General features: G+C 38.8%; 1 protein-coding gene across 2 annotated transcripts in view; it reads right to left on the bottom strand.

The window, feature by feature from the left end:
• Nucleotides 1–2,294: 2,294 nt before the first annotated feature.
• Nucleotides 2,295–16,478, bottom strand: part of nars1 (asparaginyl-tRNA synthetase 1) — a 29,973-nt gene continuing 15,789 nt past the window's right edge. For both annotated transcript variants that reach the window (XM_061980832.2, XM_061980831.2), the window contains exons 10-15: nt 16,213–16,412; nt 14,308–14,443; nt 14,115–14,228; nt 9,264–9,395; nt 3,995–4,126; nt 2,295–3,901 (exon numbers count right to left, since the gene is read on the bottom strand). In XM_061980832.2, the coding sequence (XP_061836816.2) occupies nt 3,770–3,901; nt 3,995–4,126; nt 9,264–9,395; nt 14,115–14,228; nt 14,308–14,443; nt 16,213–16,412 (846 nt within the window). In that variant the 3' untranslated portion in view covers nt 2,295–3,769. The remainder of the gene's footprint in view (nt 3,902–3,994; nt 4,127–9,263; nt 9,396–14,114; nt 14,229–14,307; nt 14,444–16,212; nt 16,413–16,478) is intronic.

Below are 16,478 nucleotides of genomic sequence, written 5' to 3' on the forward strand. Positions count from 1 at the left end.
TGCCAAATCATTGAATTTCAATATTTTTGATTCAATAAAAAGTTTGATTGTGCTCTATATCCAACATTATGTATTATTGTAACTGACCTCTTTTGTAACACGGTTAATTAAGTGTACTTTTGTAGTTATTTCCTCATATTTCTACATTGTGATTTTTGCTCCAGAACATATTTTGCTTTATTCATTATTCAAATATTTCTTGCCATCTTATGTTTCATATTTTTTTGTATGAGAATTCCAGTTCATTTATCATTTAATATTACATCTAAAATGTAATTTATTTTACCCTTTTAATGTCTACATCATCCATTTGTGTTTGACTTTCTCTTCTACTGTTTAGTATTAGCATTATTTTAGTTTTACTGAGATTCAAAGATAGTCTGTTTTTGTCAAACCTTTTTAATTTGTTAACTCCTTCTCTTATTACTTGTATTAACTTCTGTGTGTTCACTCCTGAAAAAAAACCCTGTCGTGACATCTGCCAATAGTACTAACTTTAAATCCTTTGTAACTTTACAAATATATTTATATATTATAAACAATTTTGGCCCCAGTATTGATCCCTGGGGTACGCCACAAGATAAATCTAGAGCTGCGTGTTTGCCTATCTTCACCAATTGCTTTCATTGATTACGTAGCTTCTTACCCAGTTAAATCTAACCCTCTGACGCCATTACATTCTAATTTGTTAATTAAGATACTATCCTAACAGTTTTGGGTCCTTACTATTTTTTTTAAATTGTAAGTTCTGGGAAACAGAACTAAGATTTTACTAAATTAACTTTAGCCTATTATTTTTGTGACCCGTAATCTTGTTGGTGTTAAGTGCATGCCTAAACTACTTTCCTATATGAATGTTGTGTATCATTTTTAGGGGGGTGTTAAATGACAAAGATACCAAGACAATGATCACGAGCCTAAATATCAAAACTGGTTAGGAATGTCCTGAAATTGCCTTGCCAAAGCAATTCACCCCAATCATATTGAAAATGTGTGTACTGTGCTTAAGTCCGTGACATAAAAACAACTACTAATTATGACCAAAGGAGCATATAGAAGTCACTGAAGATAAAGAATAAATTAAAAAAAATAAAAAAAAGAATAGAGGAAAAAGGGCCCTAATTGATATGACAAGCATGAATGTGCAGTACAGGCCAAAAGTTTGGACACACCTTCTCATTCAATGCGGTTTTTTAATTATCTTTATGACTATTTACATTGTAGATTGTCACTGAAGGCATCAAAACTACACACCTGTGAAGTGAAAATAACTGAAAACATGTTTTATATTCTAGTTTCTTCAAAATAGCCACCCTTTGCTCTGATTACTGCTTTGCACACTCTTGGCATTCTCTCCATGAGCTTCAAGCACACCTGTGAAGTGAAAACCATTTCAGGTGACGACCTCTTCAAGCTTGTCGAGAGAATGCCAAGAGTGTGCGAAGCAGTAATCAGAGCAAAGGGTGGCTATTTTGAAGAAACTAGAATATAAAACATGTTTTCAGTTATTTCACCGTTTTTTTGTCAAGTACATAACTCCACATGTGTTCATTTATAGTTCTGATGCCTTCAGTGACAATCTACAATGTAAATAGTCATGAAAATAAAGAAAACACATTGACTGAGAAGGCGTGTCCAAACTTTTGGCCTGTACTGTATGTAAGCCTCTAAACCAGTGGTTCTTAACTTTATTGGAGGTACCAAACCCCACCAGTTTCATATGCGCATTCACCGAACCCTTTTTTAGTGAAAAATAAAATGTTTTTTTTTTCAAATTCAAGACAAAGTTATATGTTTTTTTATTGGTGCACAAAATGAACTGTGCATGAACACAGTGCCAACACAGTGCGTGAACTCCCAACAAATTACACACCTGCAAATCAGTGTGACTTCTGCTGTTGCCGTATCCGTAATACGCCGATAGGGAGAAGTTTTTATTTACATGATGAGTCGGGTGTGTCTTAACCTCTGCGGCGGAGGCTCTGCCGAACCCCTAGGGTTTGATCGAACCCAGGTTAAGAACCACTGCTCTAAAGAGATAGTGTTTAAATAAAGTAAAAACTCATTTAAAAATACCATAAATATAAAAATTAAGAATGTAGGCATGGATTATCATTAATAAAACCTACAAAAAATACCTACGTGTTTATTGTGAGCAAACTGTGGTGCTGAATTTCCCCCAGGGCTCAATAAAGTACTTTCTATTCTATTCTAAATGCATTGACCGACCCATTTTATTTTGAATGAAATCCAAACTAGTCCAAAAGAATTGACCAACCCGTAAGATACCCACACTTGTTTCAGTGATTTTTTTATTGAGGTGCACTACATTATTTTCAGATGACAAAGCAGAACCGACGCTTACATAACGGCAATGATCGGATGCACAGGGAGCTGACCAGGCTTTTGTTCTGTCACATGTTCTTCCAAAACGGGAGGAGCACACACAAAATGTACCGGAGAAACAAGACTACTAATTCGAAGAAAAGTTAAGAAATATCCTGCCAGACTTTCTCCCAGAAGCTTTTAGTTCGCCTGGTAGAGGTGAGACTTAACCAAATGTCATTAGTGGGGGTGTATACCATATTTTTCGGACTATAAGTCGCAGTTTTTTTTCATAGTTTGGTTACTTATACTCAGGAGCGACTTATGTGTGAAATTATTAACACATTACCCTATAATATCAAATAATATTATTTAGCTCATTCACGTAAGAGACTAGACGTATAAGATTTCATGGGATTTAGCGATTAGGAGTGACAGATTGTTTGGTAAACGTATAGCATGTTCTATATGTTATAGTTATTTGAATGACTCTTACCATAATATGTTACGTTAACATACCAGGCACGTTCTCAGTTGGTTATTTATGCCTCATATAACGTACACTTATTCAGCCTGTTGTTCACTATTCTTTATTTATTTTAAAATGCCTTTCAAATGTCTATTTTTGGTGTTGGGTTTTATCAAATAAATTTCCCAAAAAAGTGCGACTTATATATGTTTTTTTCTTTCTTTATTATGCATTTTCGACCGGTGCGACTTATACTCCGAAAAATACGGTATATAGAACGTCATGCCGGTCATTGTGTTGATGTTTGGGATATTTTTGGCTCAGACAAAAGTCCACTGCAGAGGACGCTGGTTTTCAGGAGAATATAGCATATTTGACCTCTCTTCTTCTCAGTATTTCCATTTTTTAGGATCATTTTGTGTGCACTCCTGAGCACGAGCAGTGCACTTCCAGTGCTTCAGTACACTGCATGAGTAAAACTAGTGGTCCTATGGCGGCAGATGCACGAGTATTCATGTCACGCCCTCATGGGAGGAGACACACTGGTCCGACAAATGTTCATTAGTCAAAAACAAGAGACGTTTGTTCAGCATTGTTCAACTTTGTAAGCTTCCGCTGTAAACAACCGAGACACAACTTCATTATTTACACCCATAGCCCTGTGGCCACCTCGTCCTACCCAACATTTGCTAAGAAGCAGCTAAAAAAAAGACTTTAAGGCAGGAAATGATCAGGCGGGTTCACTACTTCACGATCAAGTTACTGCTGAATGATCAGGTGCAGAGCGAGAGCGGGCATGATTAGATTGAGCAGAAGTCAGGAAGGGGTAAATGTGCACAACATGATCTGTAATTGAGTGTTTTTTCCAATTGAGACATTTTGAGGAGAAAAATAAAAAGACATGGGACAAACATTTAATTGTGCAGCACGTGATTCGACAGCGTAGCTCACATGTTGGCGCCACATGCGGCGTGTTCAGGGTCGGCAGCGTTGGATGAATCGCGGGTAAAGGCAGACGTCTCGGATGTGATGTCTGTTCAACAGCCAGGTGAGGAAGCGCTCCAGGCCCAGACCGTAGCCGCCGTGAGGACACGTGCCGTACTTTCTCTGGATGGCACAAACACAGTAGTCAATAAATGGTTTTATTCCGACTTATCACAGTATTCAATAAGAAAATGGTGCAAAAAGGCATCCAATTACCTGATCGGTGTACCAGTAGTATGGGGTGGGGTCGATGCCCTCCCTCTTGTAGCCTTCTAGCAGCTCCTCAGAATCCCATATACGCATGGAGCCTCCCACTATCTCACCCACATTTGGCATCAAAACGTCAACCTGTACATGCAAAGTTGTTCAAACTAGGGCTGGGCGATATGGCCTTTTTTTAATATCGCGATATTTTAAGGCCATATCGCGATACACGATATATATCTCGATATTTTGCCTTAGCCTTGAATGAACACTTGATGCATATAATCACAGCAGTATGATAATTCTATGTGTCTACATTAAAACATTATTCTTCATACTGCATTAATATGTGCTACTTTTAAACTTTCATGCAGAGAAGGAAATCACAACTAAAAAAATCACTATTTTTTTCATACGGTGTTGATCTGGAAATGTTTGCCTCGGCATTTTGATGGTGTGGACGTGTGGAACCAAACGGAGATATTGACGTGCGGAGTAAGCCCTGTTCCTTGTCTAGCGGGTGACTTTTCAAATGATGCTACATATTAGCAGTGTAGCCGAGTGTCCTGGGTTCGCCTATACAGTGTACTTACTGTATCTAATAAAATAATAAACGGGAGACATTAGAGCAGGTTCGGTAGCCACCGCGTCTTTAATGTCAACATCACACACCTCCTTCCACAACCACACACACCCGACGTCACAGCCCTACGGCAACTCTGGAGGGACAAAACTCCTCCTCCTTACCTAACACACTCTGGTAACTTGGGACACTTTGAACTGTTTGTTACAGCAGTAATGCTACTTTTTATAGCAACGCTTTTGCCCCACACTTGACAAATTACGGTTGTCTGTTCGACATATTCCCACTTGAAGACAAACCACCGCCAGACGATGGGCCCCCTGCTGTTTTTCTTGGGAATTAATTATTCCTTCATTTGTTACCAGATTCGCACCTTCTTTCTCTTGTATTAGCGCTAGCATCACAGCTAACGTTAGCCATGCTGCTACCTCTCTGCTCGGGGAGGGCGTATACGTATGTGACGTATGACGTGACAGTATGTGACGTGTGTTAGAAGGTGCGCTTGCTGTCTGTGAGAAGGAGAGAGCGAGGAGAGCCTGTAGTTTAATGCCCGCAGCTAAAAGCAACTGCGTGAGAACGTATGCTCGATATCACGATATAGTAATTTTCTATATCGCACAGAGACAAACCCGCGATATATCGCCCAGCCCTAGTTCAAACATTTTTTTATTTTTTTTTACCATAATGAGCCCCAAATTATATTCTGTATGGCAGTGTTTTTCAACCAGGGATAGATAGTGGGAGATTATGTAGTTTCACCTATTTGGGTTAAAAAAAATTTTTGCAAACCTTTTATTGTTTTCTGAACATAAAACTACAATTATTCCTTATAAAATTCTGTGGTTATATTTTTGGGTGTGTTGAACGGATTATATTCTGATAATTTTTTATGGGAAAAATGTATTCTGTTTTCTAACGACTTTGTCTTTGTCAGACCTTTTGGAACACATTAAAAATGAGGTACCCGCTTTATAGCACACGATGGTCGAGTAAATCCAGAAGAACAGTAATCCCTCGACTACCGCCAGGGTTTCCGTTCCAGACCCCTACATGGTAGGTGAATTTGTAGTACCAAGAACACAATTTATTTTATGATATAAATGAATATTATGTTAACAGCGGTTTACATAGACTTAAACACTTCCTATGCTATTTAAACACTTCATAAATTCAAAACGTACATCACTTCCACAACAAAAATGTGTACTCCCATGTCAATATACATGAAATTTGAGATGCTTTGAGGCCGCAGTAAGTGAACGGCATACTACTACAATGTATACATTGATAGCACTTTGCTGCACAATGTAATGAGCGACAGTTCATCATTGATATATCATTGAGATATACGTTGAGGACTGCAAAGCACTTATCCATGTAATTAATTTACTCATCACTAGAGGGCACCCTTGAACATGTTTGATTTCAATAATTAAATATACTACATGTATAATCTATAAAATGAATATATAATGTATTATCAATGTCCAATTAATTAATAATATACAATATAATATTTAAAGATGCATAAAAAATCTATAAATAATAGAATCGTAGCCCCTGAAATGTAATCGAATCGTGAGGTGCTCAAAAATTCACACTTCTATACAGCACTAGTTTATTTTCTGTTGCGTTATACTTTGATAATTAGGGCTGTCAAACAATTAAAAGATTTAATCGCCGTTAATCGCAGTTTGTTCACAGTTAACTCAAAATTCATCTCAATAATCGCAGGTAGTTACAATTTTTTGTCATTCATAAGTGTATCCTAGACAGATCATTTTCAAGTTTTTACTATCGTCACTGGACAACTAGTTTGATTTAATGAAATGTTTTTTTAAACACTGTGCTTTTTAAACAGCTCAACACAAAAAAGACAAACACACTTTTAATGAGAATTAAAAAAATGACCTGCAGTGCGTTGGTATCTTCAGAATCAGAATCAGAATAGTTTTTATTGCCATTGTTTGATAACGAGATCACAAACTAGGAATTTTTCTTGGTGCAATCGTGCAACATAAAACACATATAACACAGAATAGGTCATACAATTAGCTGTAACTGAGCTATTAGACCTTGTTGTTCATGTGCCTGATGGCCGAGGGTCAAAAACCCAGATTTTGTATTTTGTAGGAATACAGAATTTGTATTCCTGCTGTAGGAGCACTTGCATTTAGAGGAGGAGCTACTCTTTCATGTTTAGATACCAGTTTCACGCATTAATAACACAAAATGTGGATTGTTACGATAATTGTTGCATTGTCAAAGATGTTTGGTAATGTAAAAGGGACATTTTCCCCTGAATAAATGCTTCGGATCTTCTGTACATTACATGTTGTACAAGTTAATCATATTTTTTTTTGCTGCATGACAATGTCTTAACCTTCTATATTTATTAATAATGTGTGATATTCAGCCTGATAAACATTCTGTAAATTAAGACCTATCAATCACAGCATGTTATTTAAAAAAATCTGCCACAAAATGTCCTCCTTTAGAGTATATTACTCAACTGATACACTAACATTTATGTAGGTAGAAATATCACAGATTACATCAAAACATATCTGACAATTAAAGCATTATCGTAATGAAATACATGTTTTATTTTGTTACTGTGGCGGATTTGATACGTAGCGCTTTTAAAGTGAAGCCAGAACTGGGATTGGTTTGAGAAAGGTGTCTTGACATGTTTTGACGACAAGACTAAAGAATTATAAAGATTTCCTGCCTACTGTCTGTCTCTGACTTTCCTTTCTGTTGAGCTTTTACGCCATCTTACTAAAACAGTTACAGTAACAATCTACATGTTATGTTATTAATGCATTTAACCGTAATGTACACTGCAAAAACTGAAATCTAAGTAAGATTGAATATCTCAAATAAGAGTGATATTTGCTTATTTTCTGTCTGATAAGATAATTCTTCTCACTAAGCAGATTTATGTTAAAATGTTTTACTTGTTTTAAGGGTTTTGGTCCTAAATGATCTCAGTAAGATATTACAGCTTGTTGCTGAGATTTTATGACCTATATTGAGTAAAACATGCTTGAAACTAGAATATCAACTGTTGCAAAGCTGTGTCATCAACACTCACAAGTATAAAACTACTTTTTTATTTATCATTTTTAAAGTAATAATTTCTTATTTCAAAGCATGAAAAAAAAATCATGACTTTGACACAATTGTGTTTCATATTAAAACAGATGACAGCCAAATGGGCTTTGCTGTTTTATTTTCAATGAAACAATAGAAAATACATACTCATATAGCAGTACAGTTGGCACAGTACAGCAAACTGACAGTTAATATTTAAACATTTAACATGTGACATTTCTAACAATTTTGAACAGAACTAGTCCATGCACATTCAGATAAATACTTTAAAATTACAATGTTGGCCGGGGGCCGGGCTGTATATATGCGCACTAATTGACTGAAAGAGCACGCACTTGGCGCGATGATGTCATGTTATCCATGGAAAAATGCATTTTTAGACTATATGATTTGCCTGAGCGGCTAGGAGACCCCGAGAGTAACAAGCGGTTGCCTTCCATTAAAAACAATAAACTAGTTTTTAGTATAAGTTTGCTGGTTTCAAGAAATGTAGTGCCAAGCGTATATCATTATGTCAAGATAATGGCACTAGCATTTACTTAATTTAAGAATATTTTTTAACATATTGAGCAAAAAGGTCTCATGGTTTTTTTTCTACCAAGAAAAATGCACTTGTTATTAGTGAAAATATACTTATTTTAAGGTATTTTTGGGTTCATTGAGGTTAGCTAATTTTACTTGTTTTGGAAAGTCTTGACAAGCCAAATTTTCTTGTTCTATTGGCAGATAATTTTGCTTAGTTCAAATAAAATACCACAAATTTTTGTTTTTTTTTCTTGTTTTTGAACACTGACTTTTTGCAGTGTACTCATCTTCTCTGCACGCCAGCCTGCATTCGCTCCAGTGATGTCTTCTCACGGCGATTGAAGATAAAATGGTCTCGTATTGGCGGGAGAACGACTTGTCATGGCTTTGAGATATCGGATTTTCATATCGTTACCTTTTCTTTGTGCATTTCTGCTTGCTATTTCCCTGCCTGTAGCTCAACATTGACTGGAAGCAGTGGACGCCATTAGACTTCCTCACACTACAGAATCGTCCGAAGGTCAAAAAGGAGGCATGCGTGTTAATCACGCGATAAAAAAAATTAGTGCGAATTTATAGTTAACGTGTGTTGAGTTTAGTAGAAACCCTTGGGTCCTAACACCTATAACCACCTATGCACGGCACAACCGAAGGGCCCAGATATATAATCAGTTATATATTCCAGAGTGTAATCAATGATTGTAATCACAACATAGTTAATCGTATATGGTAATCATATCAATCAAGTGTGGTAAAACAGGTTAATCAAGTGAGGAACATGTGTATTATCCTAGTATGATAAAAGAAAAGTACTTAGGACTGAAAGTGGGGAAAGAAAAGACATAGCCGAGGAATGGCAACGTGACTAAAGTCATGTTGTCGTGGCCAAGAAAAGAGGAAGTCAGGGGAAACAGATGGTCAGTTAAAGTTAAAGTTAAGTTAAGTTAACTTTGACAGACCTCTTGATTATATTTTACTGTACAATCTAATCAAATATAAAGAGAAACAGGTGCCTTGCTATATACCAATACAGTAAATGGATTTAGAAGTACATACCGACTCCGTGAGGCGTCTGTCTTCAGTGCAGCGCTGCATGTAGAAGGATTTGATCTCAGCAGGGAAACGACAAAGCAGAATGGTTTCATTGATGGCGTCGGTCATCAGCCTTTCCGGGGCCTCGGGGATGTCCTGAGAGAGACGCACAAACAGAAAGTAAAGATGATCAGAAAGCCATGAAGCTAACACATTCAGACAAAGACAATCATTACGTTTTTGCGGTCTATTTTTGAATTAGTGTGAAAACTAGTAGTTTTCAATATTTAACTTTGACAATGTTTACATTTTTATCAGATACTGAATTTGGAGGTTTAATAATTATCAAAATTATTCAGAAATCAAGAATTTTTGTTGTTGTGAATCTATAGAATATAATAGTTTCACTTTTTGAATTGACTTACTGATATAATTAAACTTTTTAAAGACATTAGAATGTATTAAGATGTACCTATACATACAAGACACAACTGTAAAATAATAAAGAGAAACCATCCAGCAAGACAATATCTCAGTCCTCCACTTTAACCTCTTAAGGCCCAAGCTGTTTGTTTACATGCTTTTTTTTAATTATTTCTCTTTGCTATTTGAGCTTAATGGACCCTAACGAGAATAAAAACTAAGAATCATCTTTTGATATGATGTACTTAGTCCATAAGTACACAAACATGTACTTCATGTGTAGTGACATGCTAATTTAAATGTTTACATTTTTTTTTTCCCAAATTCCATTGTATGTTATACTCTTCAGTATAAGTGTCCACATAAGTGGCCATAAGACCCCAATTCAGTAGTGTACACAATTTTGGAAATAAGAGCTAAAAGGAGCTGTGGCCACTAAGGCCTTTAGTTAATCCAAGAGTATCACTAAATCCTAGATTATATACGCAAAGACAGCCTAACTACTTAACCAGTGTTAATTATTGTTAACAGGAGTTCTGCTACTTTTACCCAATAGCATTCAGAGATTTTTCGGCTAAACGCTGAAAAACCCAAAGCAAGTGTGAAGCTGTTGCTGAACAACCACTGTAAGCATGGTTTAAGGCTCTTTTCCAAGCTAATAAGAAAAAAAATGTTCCCCGACAGTCAGAATGTGTCGAACACAGGAATCTTTAGGTTTCTATTTTTATTTCTGAAATATTTGCTTCCGAAATAACTACTTTGGCGGTATGAACTTGAAAAGACAATTGTGCCATAGATTGAACTTTACCTAACAATCCCATCTCAAATTAAAAAATGATACCCCCTTTTCTTTCCCCAGACTATAAGGCGCACTTAAACGTTAGGGCGCCTTAGCCTGGTGCGCCTTGTGTATGTAATAATTCTGGTTGTGCTTACCAACCTCTAAGCAATTCAATTTGGTACATGGTGTAATGATAAGTGTGACCAGTAGATGGCTGTCATACATAAGAGATCGGTGTGGAGTGCAGGTTGACTGACAAGCACGCCCAAAACTTTGATGTTTCATTAAAAATATAGAATATGACACACAGCGCTCAAAAATCTGTCAAATTGTTTTAGTACGACTTTGGTAAGCAAGGAAGCCGCACCACTTGATGGATTGTCGTAGCAATATGGCTACCGTAGTCAGACATGCTGTGCTTCAACATACTGGTATTATTAAGGTGTGTGTACAAGGACCCCAAAATGGCACCTATTTGGAGACATTATCTGGCATTTTGTTTCACAATATTATGCAAACCCAACTTTTCTTACCTATTGGTACCCGCTGATGTGTATTTGGGAACTGTCAATAAGCTCTATCTTTTACTCTATCCTCTTGTTATGAGGTATTCATCCTCAACTGTTGCCATTTCTAATAAAAAGTAGCGTAAAGTTCTAACTAGGGATGTCCGATAATATCGGACTGCCGATATTATCGGCCGATAAATGCTTTAAAATGTAATATTGGAAATTATCGGTATCGGTTTCAAAATTATCGGTATCGGTTTCAAAAAGTAAAATGTATGACTTTTTAAAACGCCGCTGTGTACACGGACGTAGGGAGAAGTACGAGCGCCAATAAACCTTAAAGGCACTGCCTTTGCGTGCCGGCCCAGTCACATAATATCTACGGCTTTTCACACACACAAGTGAATGCAAGGCATACTTGGTCAACAGTCATACAGGTCACACTGAGGGTGGCCGTATACACAACTTTAACACTGTTACAAATATGCGCCACACTGTGAACCCACACCAAACAAGAATGATAAACACATTTCGGGAGAACATCCGCACTGTAACACAACATAAACACAACAGAACAAATACCCAGAACCCCTTGCAGTACTAACTCTTCCGGGATGTTACAATATACACCCCCCCCCACCTCAACCCCGCCCCCCCAACCCCAACCCCGCCCACTAGAGATGCGCGGTTTGCGAGCACAACCGCGGAGTCCGCGGATTATCCGCGGATCGGGCGGATGAAATAAAAAAAAATTAGATTTTATCTGCGGGTCGGGTCGGGTCGGGTGGTTGAAATAGAAAAAAATTAGATTTTAAATAGATTCAGGCGGGTGGCAGTTAAACCAATTCGGAAATATATATACATAGTTAAATGTTGTTACCCACATACGAAAAACGAGCAGGCACCTGCAGCATATGCCACAACAGAAGAAAAAAAAAAAAAGTGATGGACACTTTTACGGAGCGGAGAAGGGACGCCTCGCCGGGGTCCGGGACCGAGGCCCCTTCCCCCGAGAGGGCCCCACCGGGAGCCGTAGCTGAGGCGATCCGCGAGAAGGGCCCGACGCACGTCCAGGGTCACCACCGCGCCCACCGCACCGACACCCCGCCTCGCCACCGCGCCCACCGCACAGACACCCCGCCTCGTCCGCCTTCGCCGCGGCCGGCGTCACGCGCAGCAGGTAAGCAGCTTACCTGCCCGCCACCCCCGTGGCCGGGGGCTCGTAACAGGGGTCACTCCGCGCGCTCCGCCCGCGCAGCTTACCTGCCCGCCACCCCTGTTGCCGGGGGCGCGTAACAGGGGTCACTCCGCGCGCAGTGCGCTCACGAAAGGGGTGGGGCTCACCCTGGTTGATATAGACAGCAGCTAGGACGGTGGCCATGGAAGTTGGAACCCGCTAAGGAGTGTGTAACAACCCACCTGCCGAATCAACTAGCCCTGAAAATGGATGGCACTGGAGCGTCGGGCCCATATACCCGGCCGTCGCCGGCAGCGAGACGCGCTTGGAGGTGCGCTCAGCGCGGCTCCCATATGATTGCGCACTGCTGTGCGTCTGGGTCGTGACAGCGTGGCACGCGAATGTCTGTGCTGCATTGGATCAGTCTCCTTTCTTTAACAGGCAAAAGCTTTATAACCTCACTAATGCCTTGCATCGTCTATATTAGATATATAACAATGGGCGGGTGCGGGCGGATGCGGTTCTGATCAAATGTTAGATCGGGTGGATTGCGGATGGTTGACGACTTTCTGATGCGGTTGCGGATGAAATAATTGCCTATCCGCGCATCTCTACCGCCCACCTATACCTCCTCATGCTCTCTCAGGGAGAGCATGTCCCAAATTCCAAGCTGCTGTTTTGAGGCATGTTAAAAAAAATAATGCACTTTGTGACTTCAATAATAAATATGGCAGTGCCATGCTGGCATTTTTTTTCCATAACTTGAGTTGATTTATTTTGGAAAACGTTGTTACATTGTTTAATGCATCCAGCGGGGCATCACAACAAAATTAGGCATAATAATGTGTTAATTCCACGACTGTATATATCGGTATCGGTTGATATCGGAATCGGTAATTCAGAGTTGGACAATATCGGACTATCGGATATTGGCAAAAAAGACATATCGGACATCTCTAGTTCTAACTTATATCTGTCAGTAGACTCGCTGTAGAAGTGCTAAAAACTACTGGTAGAACAAAGAAAATAAGGAGAAAACGCTGTAAAGTGGAGCCGCGTAAATAAGACGCATCCTGAACAGACGGTCAGAAAGCGGCTTATTTTTTAGCCTTTTTTAGAAAACAAAAGTTTCATAAAGCGCTGCATAGGAGGTAAACACACATTTGAAGCAGGACAAAACTAAAGAGAGTTAATTGTAAAAAAAAAACACTGGTTAAAAAAATCATATTGTATAGCACATAAGGAAATTTATTCGAAGACATCATGTGACCACGACCATAACCACGGCCACAGGTATCTTGGCAGTCTAGGGGAAACCCTGTCTGTCGTATCTTGCCTTTCGACACACTTCTGTCAAGATTAGTTGCAAATTGAAAACAGAATAAAACTTTAAAGTAGCAGTTGACCCAGTGTAAATGTTTTGGTTACGCATGACTTCAAATGGTATTATGCCAAAAGCCCACCCATGAAGGAGCATATTTATGTTTTCATAATTCCACATTCAATGTGCCAATCATCATGAAAAAAGGATGTAATTGGTCTGAGCTATATATGTTAGAATATGGGTGGTACCCTTTGGCGTATGGAAGCTATTACAATTGTCCTGCAGGAAATTAGGTAAACCGTTTTCTATTGGTTCGACGCAGGTGTCAATCAAAAGCTCATCGTTCAAAGCTGCTTTAAGAGCTAATTTATCAATAGTAACCAACTTTACAATCCCCAATGTGTAGAACATGCATTTATGACAACAATTATATACTTGTACAGCATCCGTTAGTGTGCTTTTATGAATGTAAGGCTTTGTGTGGACTATTTTACCATATTTACACTTGTGTTTTAATTGTATCTCGGATTTGTATAGAGCAAAAGCAAAGTAAGCTTTTCAATGATGTATAACATGTGTAGTGACGTAAATAGGAAACAATATATTTATGAAAATAGGTGCTGAAAGGTAAAGATATTCAAACGAAGCAGAATATTTTTACCTCTCCAAACTCGTAGTAGGTGCCGTCGTCCTTCTTGACGTCGTGTTCTTTGAGCCACTCAATGGCTTCCGAGTAGTTCATCCTCTTGAATGGTTTCTTGGGGGGTTTGAAGTTCTGAAAATTGCATCAAATACAATTAAAATACAATTACAAGCAAAAATAAAACAGAAAAGTTGCAGCTCTTGTGTGGTACCGGGTTGACGTCATAGAGCATTTGGGCGGCAGGAGATTTCAGAACTCGGTCCACAACGTCACAAACCAAGTCCTCCAGTCTGTCTAGAAGATCCTCAAAGGTTATGAAGGGACACTCGGCCTCAATGTGAGTGTACCTGCATGGGAAATACAAAAAACAGGTCAGTGTTTTTCAACCTTTTTTGAGCCAAGGCACTTTTTTTTTTATTGAAAAAATCCGGAGGCACACCACCAGCAGAAAACATTAAAAAAGGAAACTCAGTAGTCGATATTGACAGTTAAAAGTCGTTCTCGCAATTGTTGGATATGAATTCAAACCATAACCAAGCATGCATCACAATAGCTCTTGTCTCAAAGGTGGTGTACTGTCACGACCTGTCACATCACGCCCTGACTTATTTTGAGTTTTTTGCTGTTTTCCTGTTTGTAGTGTTTTAGTTCTTGTCTTGCGCTCCTATTTTGGTGGCTTTTTCCTGTTTTGTTGGTATTTTCCTATAGCAGTTTCATGTCTTCCTTTGAGCGATATTTCCCGCATCTACTTTGTTTTAGCAATCAAGAATATTTCAGTTGTTTTTATCCTCCTTTGTGGGGACATTGTCGATTGTCATGTCATGTTCGGATGTACATTGTCTTTGCTCCACAGTAAGTCTTTGCTGTCGTCCAGCATTCTGTTTTTGTTTACTTTGTAGCCAGCTCATTTTTAGTTTTGCTCTGCATAGCCTTCCCTAATGCCTTTTCTTAGGGCAGGGGTCGGCAACCCAAAATGTTGAAAGAGCCATATTGGACCAAAAATACAAAAACAAATCTGTCTGCAGCCGCAAAAAATTAAAAGCCATATTACATACAGATAGTGTGTCATGAGATATAAGTTGAGTCAAGAGGACTTAAAGGAAACTAAATGACCTCAAATATACCTACAAATGAGGCATAATGATGCAATATGTACATATAGCTAGCCTAAATAGCATGTTAGCATCGATTAGCTTGCAGTCATGCAGTGACCAAATATGTTTGATTAGCACTCCACACAAGTCAATAACATCAACAAAACTCACCTTTGTGCATTCACGCACAACATTAAAAATTTGGTGGACAAAAGAAGTGGCATAAAACACGTCCTAGAAAGTCGGAGAAAGTTATACATGTAAACAAGCTACGGTGAGTTGAAGGACCGCCAAAATTAGTAGGACAAAACGGCGCTCGCCAAATACTTGAATCAGTGAAGCATGTTTAATATAAACAGTGTGCTTTATAACAATTAGGGAGGTTTGTGTCATGTTTGTCCTCCTACAGAAACCATATTAAAGCAAAAAATATTTTTTTTTCCCCTTATCTTTTTCCATTTTTCATACATTTTTTAAAAAGCTCCAGAGAGCCACTAGGGCGGCGCTAAAGAATGCGGCTCTAGAGCCGCGGGTTGCCGACCCCTGTCTTAGGGGCACTCACCTTTTGTTTATTTTTGGTTTAAGCATTAGACACCTTTTTTTTTTTACCTGCACACTGCCTCCCACTGTTTCCGACATCTACAAAGCAATTAGCTACCGGCTGCCACCTACTGATATGGAAGAGTATTACACGGTTACTCTGCCGAGCTCTAGACAGCACCGACCACTCAACAACAACACATAATTTTCAGACTGTAATTACTGGTTTTCAAAAAATATTTTTAACCCAAAATGGTTTTCAAAAAATATTTTTAACCCAAAGTGGTGAAATTAGATAATCTCCCACGGCACATCAGACTCTATCAATAGTTGAAAAACACTGAAATAGGTAATGTGCAAAGATGGTATTTTGGTCACAGTGTTTTATATTCTGGCTTTGTGTTTCTAGGTTACTTTTCAATGTTTTAATGTTGATGCAAACCAGTTTCATTGGTCTCTCAAGAGGTGAATAGCAAGCTCACTCAGAAAGGTGTCTGCGGGTGCGGGACTGCTCGGCTCTGTATGACTGAGCGACGCAGAAGCTGTCGCCCAGTGCAGGTATGCATGTCTCCAAGTAAAGCTGGGAGGACTGTGTCAGGTACGCCTGCTCGCCAAAATAGTTGAAGTTAAACAGCGTGGATCCGCCCTCCACCTGAGTCTGCACCAAAGTTGGAGGAGTAGCCTGCACAGCAAAACAATCAAATTGCTTGTACTACTTCTTTTGTCCTTTTTGCGAAAGTGATGACCT

This window comes from Nerophis lumbriciformis, linkage group LG20 (assembly GCF_033978685.3).
Source record: "Nerophis lumbriciformis linkage group LG20, RoL_Nlum_v2.1, whole genome shotgun sequence".
Classification (NCBI taxonomy): Eukaryota; Metazoa; Chordata; class Actinopteri; order Syngnathiformes; family Syngnathidae; genus Nerophis; species Nerophis lumbriciformis.